Source organism: Schistocerca nitens, chromosome 1, assembly GCF_023898315.1.
Source record: "Schistocerca nitens isolate TAMUIC-IGC-003100 chromosome 1, iqSchNite1.1, whole genome shotgun sequence".
Lineage (NCBI taxonomy): Eukaryota > Metazoa > Arthropoda > Insecta > Orthoptera > Acrididae > Schistocerca > Schistocerca nitens.
The window spans coordinates 592,111,020-592,123,169 of NC_064614.1; the positions used below are offsets into that span (position 1 = coordinate 592,111,020).

General features: G+C 42.5%; 1 protein-coding gene across 3 annotated transcripts in view; it reads right to left on the reverse strand.

Moving 5' to 3' along the window:
* The window catches only part of LOC126255978 (tumor susceptibility gene 101 protein), a 177,506-nt gene that overhangs the window by 58,870 nt on the left and 106,486 nt on the right, over nt 1-12,150 (reverse strand). For all 3 annotated transcript variants that reach the window (XM_049955444.1, XM_049955446.1, XM_049955445.1), the window contains one exon: nt 11,418-11,650. In XM_049955444.1, coding sequence (XP_049811401.1) covers nt 11,418-11,650 — 233 coding nt within the window. The remainder of the gene's footprint in view (nt 1-11,417; nt 11,651-12,150) is intronic.

The following is a 12,150-nucleotide window of genomic DNA, read 5'->3' on the forward strand; positions in this document are numbered from 1 at the left end:
CGTAGGCCTTCTCCAAATCGAAAAATATTGCCACAGTCTGGGATTTCTGCAGAAAATCATTCATAACATGGGTGGACAAAGTAACAAGATGGTAAACTGCAGAATGATGTGCTCGAAATCCACACTGCATTTGTTAGTAAACTGCGAGACTCGAGCCACCATACCAGCTGGGCATGAATCATACGTTCCATCACCTTGCAAATGCAGCTCGTGAGAGAGATGGAGCAGTAGCTAGAAGGAAGGTTTTTGTCCTTACCAGGCTTAGGTATGGGTATGACACTGGCTTCACGCCAAAGTCCAGGAAATGTGCCCTCTGCCCATATGCGGTTGTACGTGTTAAGCAGAAAGTGCTTGCCCGCAAGAGAAAGGTGTTGCAACATCTGAATCTGGACAGCATCTGGCCTGGGGCGGAGGATCGGGATGAACTGAGAGCATGATCTAGTTCCCTCATAGTAAAGGTGGCATTGTAGCACTCCCGATTCTGAGAAGAGAAGGGTATCGCCCAAGTCTCCTCTGTTCGTTTCCAATGGAGTAAGGCAGGGTGATAGTGGGAAGAGCTCGAAACTTCCGCAAAATGGCGTCCCAAGGTGTTGGGGATAGCAATAGGGTCCACGATGAGATCGTCTGCTACTGTCAGGCCAGAAATTGGTGAATGGATCTTGGTCCAGAGAGCCGTCGGAGGTTGGCCCACACAACAGAGGAAGGGGTGGGACTGTTAAAAGAACTAGTGCATGAAATCCAGCTAGTAGCTTTTTTGCTATCCTGAAGAATGCAATGACACTTTGCATGCATCTATTTATAATGAATGTAGTTCATCATCATAGAATTATGGTTAAAAACATGGAGAGCACGAATTATGTCGCGACACACCTCAGTCCACAATGGGACTGGGACACGGCGTGGTAAAGAGAAAGTGTGAGGAATGGAATGTTCCGCAGCAATAAGGATAATGTTTGTGAAATACTCCGCCTGGTCATCACAACTGCGGAAATCTTGTTTTTTGAAGGTCACCAGGGAATAGTAAAGCACTGTCAGTCAGCCTTAGTAAGCTCTCATTTGTATGTGCACACAGGTGGGGTAAGAATCAGTAAATGGATAGCACATGGGAAATGGTCGCTCGAGTAGGTGTCAGAAAGAACAGGCCACTCAGGATGATGGGCAAGCTGGGCAGTGCAGAATGATAGGTCCAAATGAGACAAGGTGTGTGAGGAGTTGCAAAGGAAAGTGGGTGCTCCAATCTTAAGGTAGAAGAGGTTGAGTTGATTAAGAAAATCAGCAAAGAGGGTACCTCTCTGACAGGTTCTGGGAGAACCCCAAAGGGGATGATGCGCATTAAAGTCACAGAGTAGCATAAATGGGGGAGGTAGCAGCCCAATAAGCTGAAGGAAATCTGCCCTGGTGACATCAAATGATGGATGGACATAAATGGTACAGAGGGAAAAGGTCAGGTGGGGAAGAAAAAGACGAACTGCAAAAGCTAGAAGATGGGTTGTCAGGGAGATGGGTTGACTATGAATGTCATCCCGTGCGAGCAGCATGACACCCCCATGAGATGGAATGCCGACCTCAGGGGGAATGTCAAAACTAACTGGGAAGAAATGTGAAAGCTCAAAGCGGTAGTAAGGGAGCAATTTCGTTTCCTGAAGGCAGAGTACAAGGGGATGCTGCAATGCTAATAGCAACAGTAAATCCTCTTTGTAGGACTGAAGGCCATGAAAGTTCCAATGGAGGAGAGTCATGAAGAGGAAGAGATGTAGGGGTGTCACCTGGGTGGCTGCTGAGTGACAGCCCTTGAAGAGTCGCTGCTACAGGGCACAGACACAGGAGGACCCTGCTCCATGGGGTGCACAGAAGCATCGGCTTGCTTGTGCTGACGGTCTGTGGAGTCCAACACTGAAAAACAGTTGGTGGTGTGCACTGGCAACACGGAGGCTGGCTGGGCTACGGTATCACATGGCAACAATGTCAAAGAGGATCTTCAAGTCGGCGAAGGAGAAGATCATTTGCCTTTGGTGGACTACTTTGAGCCTTTCCGGTTAAAGGAAGAGTTGGGTGTTGTTTGGCTGGAGGGACGTAAGATGTCTACTTGGGAGTACTCCTTCTGTCCTTTCTGGCCTATCAGGTGTGTAGCTGGTGGCTTCGCCCCTTGAGGCGAGAGTTTGATGGCTTGTTGCACAGCTGGACAGCGATGTTACCTTGACACTGGGTGATTTCACAAGCTCAGAGCTGAGTTTGAGGTCACATGTCTGCATGGCCACGTCCTCCATGGAGCGAGGGGTTACAAGAACAGAACTATCAGTGCCAGACGGGAGAACGCAGGGTTAGCAACTAGTCAATAACTTGAGAGGTACTGGGTAAGGCACTTTTTCCCTCACCCAAATCTCTTGGACAGCTCGCTCATCAAGATGCACGGGACAATCCTGAGACGAGGCAGCACGGTCACCATTGCAGTTGATACAGCGGGGAGGAGGAGATGGAAAATCGCCCTTGAGTGCACCCCTACCACAGGTTACACATTTGGCTGGGTGTTGACAAGACATTCTAGTGTGGTTGAAATGATGACCTGGTAGCAGTGCATTGGTTTTGGAATGTATGGCCGAACTGTGATAATTTCATAGCCTGCTTTGACCTTGGATGGAAGCACCACTCTATCACAGGTGAGAAAAAGAGTGTGGGTGGGCACTAAGGATGAATCCACCTTTACCATCACCTGATGGATGGCAATGACGGATGGGCCTCGACACGAACAGTGTAGCCGTGGAGAAGCGAGGTGGAAAGCAGTTGTTGGGCTTGAGAATCAGAAGTAGTCTCCAAAAGCAAAGTGCCATACCGTAAAAGAGAACAGGATTTTACAGGGCCGGCAATTACATCAACACCTTTCTGAATAATAAATGGTTTTACCATGGTGAAGGACTGGCCATTTTCAGAATGTGAGGCCACGAGGAACCATGGTACAGCGGCAAGGGTCTTTGAACCATTAACCTCATTACGTTTACGTTTCATAGAATTTGATTGTTAAGATGATTGGCTCAATGCAAGAAAATCCCCCTTGATTGCCACCATCTCCAATGGCGCGCTCCTTCCAACTGAGGTCCCCCTTCACAAGGGGGTGCACCCGCCTTAGGTGATTGTTCACATCACCTCAGGTCACACCTCCCAAACATCTGACAGAGGGACCAACCGGCAAATTTGGGAAGCTTGCAGCTCAGGTAATCACCCGTCCCTGGGATGGACCTGGCCTGTACCGGGGGTACATGTGAACCCGATCTGCGATCCCGGGGCTGGGAATTATGCGTTACCCAGTCACCTATTATGTGTCAGGCGTGTGGCCCGGCATTCAGGAGCGCACAGGGAGGAAGAAGAAAAAGAGGAACCTCAAATGTTGAAGTGGAGGAACAAGAGGAGAAGGGAAACAAAGAATGGAAAAGGGAGTGAAAGAACAGTGGGGGTTCTGCCAAAAGCTCAATATGTTACAGTCTTTTCATTGTGTCTGTCTGAAACTCAGTGTCATCTTTATAGCGAGCAAAAAAATCTATGCTTTTCATAATACTGTTGACAGTCCACACTGGTCTTCCCATTGTTGGACTGTAGCTACTCTATTCTCCAAAACAAAGCAGTTCTACTGCAGAGACAATGAAAGGAGTACTTTATTAATGTAGGAGTACAAGAGACCACTCATCGAACAGTACAGGCATTGCACTGTCTACAGGCAGACAAAAAAGAATCAAAACTTTTTTTTTTTGGGCAAGTCCTTTAACAGGTCAGAGAGAGAACACACACACACACACACACACACACACACACACACACACACACACACACACACACACACACACACCTCTGCTACTCTACACAGCTGAACACACAATGCCTTACTAAGGTCACAGAGTACTAGTGCTATAGACTCTTTGTCTCCAAAACCCTGACTTATGTCTGTAAATGCCATGATTGCAGCTGGATAGGAATGCACAAGGGGAGAGGCAGCAGGTGTAGGGGATAGAAATGTGTCCTGACTGATATACGGGCACCAGACCCAATGAGTTTGTGTAACATACTATGACAGTGAATTGGGAGTGGGGGAGCGGATGGCAAACCAGAGTAATGGGAGACTGTTGAGGGATACGGGTGCAGTGGTTTCGCAGAGATTGGGGCCAGGAGCACTTTTTGTGTGCTTGTTGACACTCAACACCTCTTTTCTTTATTGAGTTGTCTCCTTTACTCCTAAATTATTTACATTCTTTCATAAACTTCCTTGCTGTATTTAGACAACACTTTAATTTGGTGCAAATATTTAGTACAAAGAAACTGCTGATGATGATTATATATCCACTAACAACTACAAAGTCACTTTACTGGAATCTGCGTGAATCATCCACCGATACATCATGCAGTCCTAGATGCTTGAGAAGTGTCAGACTAGTGATAAAATATGAAATCCAGCACATTCAACTTATTTGTCTTTTTCTACTGTTATGTTGTAATAATAATAATAATAATAATAATAATAAGCCAAAATCTGGCATGGTATTTCATGGGGTTCACAGGATGTATATAGCAAGACCTCTACACAACTGAATAAACAAGTAATACATGACAGTTGCTGCTTAAGGTTTAACACCTTAATTTTCTTATCAGGGAAAAAGCTGGTTGAGCTCATTAGTGAAATAATATGCATCAGCTTATCAGCTTTTGGGAGACAAATGGTTAAATACAGCAAAGGTAACTTGGTTTTTTTTAAGGATAAATCCAGAAAACAGATGCCCTTGCTTAAAAGAATGTCTCCAACAGTGAAAATTGTCAAGCAGGTGAACAAAAGACAGAGACTAAATTACACCAAGAAGCATGCTTATTAGGCACCAGAAGGAAAAAAGATGTCAAAAAGACAATTAACATTAGTTTTTATACAGATTCAACAACCCTTCACCAAAATATGAAGGCAATAACAAATTAAGGATATCAGCTTGAAGATGAAGTTCAGCCTTTAAACTGTATAGTAGTATGCACCACAGAACACTGGTATGGAGATACAGAAACCAAATATTTAGTATTATTCACATGTGAGAGGGTAATCTGCTATTGCAGGACTTCCCAGAACAGTGAGGGATATAGGAACACACAGTTGAAATTCAGACAACCCCAGAACAGTTAGTGAGGATAAACATTTTAAAATATCAGATATTTAAATAACAGAGATTGGTTTAAAAAAATTATTCTGTGTGTATCACTTAGCAGTAATCCAGATTTTGATGAATTAACAGAGTTTATGGACAAAGTTTCAAAGCAAAAAATTAGACAATCTTATGTGGAGGCATAAATATAAATACATATCAGTATAAAAGTTCATGACAGTTTTAGCATACCACAGTAGCTAAACAGTGAAATGAAGATAGCAAGAACTTCAGCCATCAGCAGTTGGTCATGTTATTACAAACATAGACAGAGAAAGCTGTGATGTATCCGCAAAAGACTTTGGACTATCATATTGTTTATGTCAAATAATAAAACTAAAAGCTAATTTGGTAAAGCCCATAGTAGCAGGACTACAGAAGACTGGATGCCGACTCTCTCATCATCAGCACACTGGTCCACTCGGCACCAGCCCTGTTGTGCCCAGCCCTCCTCTGGGTGTACCTCCTGTCAGTGCCGGCCCTAATGTCATCACCACACCTGTCTGCAACTATGTCAGCTCTATGGCAGTCTAGACATTGCCAATCCCATCCAGGCTGGACCTCTAGTCATCACCAAGACTGTCTGTGGCAGTGTCAGTCTTGTTATCATTTCATCTGTCACCAGCCCTGTCCTGGCTGACCCTCATGTTGTCAACCGTCCCTGGTGACACTGCTGCCAGCCATCCCATCCATCCTACTGTCGCCAGTCCTGTCCTAGCCAGCCCCCCCCCCCCACTCCCCCCCCCATCATCATCATCATCATCATCACATCTGTCTGTTACAACATCGATCCATTCATCACTCCGTCCGTTGCTGGCTCTGTCAGTTGACCCTCGTGCTAGCACTGGCTAGGCTTCAAGTCATTGCAACATCCATTTGCGACATCATCCATCCATTTGTCAGTCTTTCTGCTGCCGGCCCTGCCCTGTTCCAGCCAGCCCTCCTGATGTTGCCAGCAATGTCGGTGCTGACACCGGCTGTCTAGTTAATGTGTTCATTCCTGACCCTGCCATGGCTAGTCCTCTTGCCGCCACCACCACCACCACCACCACCACCACCACCACCACCACAGCTGTCCCTGTAGGCAGCCCAGTGATTCCCACTGACATCAACACTGGTGGATGTGGTGTGCCTTCTCTCACATGTGCAATGCCTCTCTGAGTTGGTTGCACCAACTCTTTTTAAGGGAGGAGGGGGAGGGAGGGGGGAGATGACTCATGTATGCAGGACTGCCCCCTGCATAATTCAACCACCACACTTCCATCTTAGTTTAGAGGGCCACATACGGCCCCTGCCTCACGTATGAGGTTCTTACTAAACAGGCAAGGCAAGGTATTGTGTACAGCTTCACGACAATGTGACGTGTGAGTCACAGCAGGCAGCACAGCAATCCTTGGGCACTATCTTATCCATCCAGTCATATGCTCATGTGGTACCACACTGTATCCTTCCGCAGGTTACCACACAGATCTGCACTCCATGCAAAAGAAAACCAGATGTGTCCCATACTCTGACAGATCAAGAGCTGCTTCAAGTTTGCACAACGGACCCTGCCTGCCGACTTCTTGTGCCATCTTCGCTGTGAAGAACAACTGCTGCTGTACTTCTAGCAGCCGCTCATGATGCACCACTTTGCTGTTTTTACCAATGGCTGCCTGTGAGCTTCTCACTCCTAGGACAAGGCTGAACACTCTTGTCTGCTCCTTGAGATACTGTCCAGAATAGATTGTTTTCATTTATCAAGTTGTGAAGACAACCTCTCTCAGAAGTGTACTTTGTTTAGTTACTGTAACAAACAGTTGCGTTGTAACAGCATGTTTCATCACTTCTCAGCAGAGGATACAACACAGATCGTAGAGGTAACACAGGCTTCAAATGATGTGAATTTTTTAGGGAAACTTTAAAGTATTGGATTCAAAATATATCAACAGAAGAGTTCTTCAGGGTAGTATCTTGGGACCAACATTGTTCTTTATATACAGGGTGTCCCAAAAAGAATGACCCGATTCTAACTTGAAATAATATTGAGACAAATGTCACTACATAACTGAAACAGCACTAGATGTACTCGGCATGGTCTAGAGTTTCAGAAAAAATCCACTGGATGTCGCTACGAGTGCTGACCTGTAGAGCGCAGCCAGTCTCGCGCAATATTGCGTCTGCGCAACAGAAGGTGAATAGTGTTATTGAATTTAGTCGTACTCCATCAGGGATCGCAGTTCAGCGGGTGTTTCATATTCGATTTCGTGCTAAACCACCATCACCAAAGAACATTCAACGGTGGTATAAACAGTTTGAAGAAACAGGATGCCTATGTAAAAGCAAAAGTCCTGGCCGGCCACACGTTCCTGAACAAACAGTGGAACAAATCCAACGAGCATTTGAGCGGAGCCCCCACAAGACTACGCATTGTGCTAGCCAAGAACTTGCATTACTGCGCATGACAGTGTGACTTGTGTTACGGTGTCGTTTAGTCCTCAAACCATACAAATTATAACTGGTACGCGCTCTTCGAGATACTGACAAAGTGAAGCGAGTGGACTTTAGCAATGCTATTCTAGAGGACATGGAAGATGACACTTTTATGTCACGGTTGATATTCAGCGATGAGGCAACTTTCCATATTAGCAGTAAGGTTCACCGTCAATGTGCGTATATGGGAGGTCGAGAATCCTCATGAAACAATTGAACACGAATGTGGTTCACCAAAAGTGAATTTTTTTGTGCTGTTTCACAAAGCGAGGTTTATGGACCCTACTTTTTTGAGGAATGTTACTGAACTGTTTATTCCCACAACTTGACTCAGACAATTTCATCTATCAGCAAGATGAAGCACCACCGCACTGGCACAACAGTTTCCTCAATGCCATCATGCCTCAACGTTGGATAGTGTGTACAGGAGTGGAAGACCAGGCTTTACACTATTGGCCTCCAAGGTCCCCTGGCTTAACACCATGTGATTTCTTCCTGTGGGGATATGTTAAACAATGTGTGTACGTTCCTCCCTTACCTCATGACACTGATAAACTAAAAACCAAATTATCAGCTGCTGTAGCTTCAGTGACAAAAGACACCTTACGCTCAGTCTGGGATGAATTTGGCTATTGGCTAGATGTTGTCCTTGCAGCCAGTGGAGGACATATTGAACATTTATGATGGATTTTTATAAACTTCTGTCTTTTCTAAGTAATTTAGTATGCAATTTCTTGGTGTTAAGCCCTTCTTCCTCACAAATAATTCTATTTAAAATCGAGTCATTCTTTTTGGGATACCCTGTATATTAATGAATTTCCATACCATCCTGTTAGCATAGAACAGCAACAGGCTAAATACTGGAGCTGCTGGCAGAGAAAATAAATTAAGCCCTTGAGAAAATTTACAGTTGGTCAGTTTGTATAATAAAATAACATTCAACGTAAAGAAAATAAGCAAAATGAATTTCTTCCTAAAAATGGAAAATGATTATGTAACACTAAATTTAAATGATAAATCCATACACTGTATAGCAAGTGCAACATTTTAGGGATGAATATTGATAGTCACATGAAGTGGAATGCACACACAAAAAGATAGTACGGAAAAAGTCATCCACTTGTAGAGCCCCGTCATTAGTTTTTAGCAGAAACTGCATATAAGTTTGACACACATTCAGTACTTAGTTTTGGAATCATTTTTTGGTATCTAATACACGGGAAGTTGACACAATTTTCACACTATAAAAACTGTCATAATAATAATAACCAAAAACAGTCACTGGACTCACTCTGAAGACCTGACGCTTCGGATGGCGATTCTAACTGCATCAAGTGAAGACATCTACCAATATGTTACACATATTAAGGACACAAGTAGCATTTATAATCATGGGAGAAAACTACACTAAACTTAGAAAACTACACTAAACTTGTACCTCTAAAATACAAATGTTACACATACAAGGAATATTTAGAGAACAGAAAGAATGGCAAAAAATTAACAGAATTTAACTTAATAAACACTTCAGTCATTCTGTAGCATAAAGTGAAAACATAGTGCATCTTATTGTGGCAGTGGTCACAGGAGTGTGCGTTTAGATGTCTGTGTGGTTGCGTGTACTCTTACAAGAGAACACAAGGAGCAAGAGCTCAATAGCTAGTATGAAAAGTGTTTTCCTGTTATATATTTCTATGCTCCACACATCAGTCCACTACAGAAGAATGGTTGCTTTTCCCTTCCTTTATTTACTATAATATCTTATGTCCAAGATATGTGATGGATAATGTAGTAAGTAACTTTTCTGCACTCAACATCTTGTTCATATGTGGAGGGATGCTGATTTAGTTTTTCAGATAGACAAATGGGAAAACATGAAAAACATAACATGGCCTCAATTTTGGCTGAAAGTGGGTGTGTCTAGCACATGCTTGTAATGAGTACAATGGGTAAGAGTATTTTCTGAGATTATAAAAGGCCTGTTAACAACAAGTACAGCCCCAATCAGTTAAACCTATCTATAACAATATGTCTGCATCAATGAACTGATTAACTTTAGAATTGTTTACCTCTTTGTGTTAAAATGACATGTTAAACACAGTTGTGTACACAATTTGTGAACTAATAAGCTATGTTTACAGAAAATTTATTGTATGTTTTAAGGTCTCAGGTCTCACAATATGTAACAAGAAGGCAGTGGTTAAGAGTTCATTAAAAAACCACAAGAAAGAATAGTTAAATTCACCATGACTAATGCACAAGACTAGCACTGAGACAGTATTTCTGAAAACAGTCATGGTGTTCTCAAACCAACATGAGTGGATTAAGGAATTATTAACTGTCTAGTTACCCAGGTTTGGCTGGAACATCCTTATACCTGGAGGTCTCTTTTATCCTGGGGAAATGCATTGACCTGCCCATCCTTCCCAACCTATTCCTCTTTCCTCCCCAAGAGAAGAACCTACGCTTCCAAAAGTCGTAGGTTCATTATCTAAAGTCTACCTCTTGGCATACTGTAATTCTGCCTCCTGAAGGTATGTAGATATAGCCAGCCATTCTGTCTCCTCATAATTTTACAACTACCTCAACTGAATTTTCCTTCTGATGCTATTGACACTGTATGGTCCGTTCCAAGGTTTAGTATGTCAGACTGCAACACATGAAGTCTACAATAGCTGGGTTGGTCTTGGCATTGATATAAGGTTCCAACAAGATGCACTATTTTCCACAGTGTCTTATTGAAACGACACAGTATGCATAACAATATGACTTTAACCTACAAGTACGTCTACACGATGTCCGTTTCCTCAAGTGCACGTACAGATGCAAGGGAATACAAGTGCAACTATCACTAGTGCTTGAATGCATATGCACAATAGTGCCCAGATGTTGCCTCAGAGCTCTTGGAATTGAAATCAACTGTTACCACAAGATTTTCACATTGTACTTGTAAAACTAACAAAGTTATCTTTATGCAAGGTAAGGTTATGTTTAATGCAGTTTCAGCAGAGATAAAGCAGGCAATAAGGACTTGTTACCTGAAAACATGATTTGTATGCAACTATTAGCTAATAAATTTTGTGACTGAAAACAAAACATATCTTTGAATCCTTGACAAAACTGCAATATCCACAAGAGATATTCTAAATGACAACAAATTTCAATTGTATTTTGTTACCTTTACTGCACACTGAAATTGTTTTGCAACAGTAATTTTTATGTATAAAATTAGGTGAACAAAATTACTTACATACTTTTGGGGACTGCTCTAAAATTGTAAATGTTATGACATTTTGGAGACAACTGATTCGCACAAACAAACCCGGAAATTTGTTGCCAATGCCACCTATTTTCATGTCAGAGATTGTATTTCATTTTACAAAGGGTATCTCAGTCTGTTACGAGTTTAAATTTCTTAGTTTGTAGGCTGCTCTCATACTTTTACTAAGATAATCTTTTGAACTGCACTTCCAAAACAATCTCGTGATCTTCTAAGGACAACAATGTGCATTATTGTTGCCAGACATTTCAAATAGAAAGAGAGAACAAAACACTGTGAAACAGACAAGCCTTTAATAAATAATATGAGCTTACAAGATGTCCACTGAGGACAAGAAGCTATGCACTTTGACATATGCCTTCTATTTTTGGCAAAAGCTGCATCTGTTAAACACATGCCTACCCTGTGCTGCTAAAGACTTCAAGCACATATACAAGTTTAACAGAAAAAGACATCGTGTGAGGACATCTCAAGTTTGATTTTATTTTTATGCTCACCGTTTGGTTCTGTGTTGGGTATGGAGGGTATCCACGATACCCAGCCTGGTTGTTGCTCTGATATAGTGGAGGATATGGTGGAAAACCTGGTTGGTTGGAAGGATAAGATGTAGGGTATGGAGGATACGGTGTTGAGGTAGGAGGTTGATATGGTGTGCCAGTAGGATAAGGAGGATAAGGCGTTGCCCGTGGAGGTGGTCCACTGGAACCAGTATTAGGAACTGGCATATATGCTGCAAAAGTATTGGTATAATTATTAAATGTAATTTAATATATGTATTTTATTGCTAAATATAAATAGGTACGAAACTTCACTATATACTACAAATTTTCAAATAATGACAGTAAAATAAATTCTACTAATACCCAAGTAAAATATTTAGGTATTAATAGTGAATAAGTATTATGACAGCAGTTTCTTTACTAGATAGTGTCCCACTACGTACTGTATTGGTTTTCATCTGAGAAGTGTAATGACTTTCTCAACAATTTATTGAAATACATATACCACTGACACTTTTCACTGAATCTTTGCTGAAAGTCAGGTCATTAAAAGCGCAAGTACACATTTTTGGTACTGACCATGGATTACATTCATAGCCTCTGCACTGGTGTTCTCACACGTACTCATCAGTCTTATGACACACCTTATTAGACGAGGGTTGACTGAAAAGTAATGCCTCCACCTTCATAACTCTTCAACAGCTGGCAGCATTGGTATGCGGCAGGTACT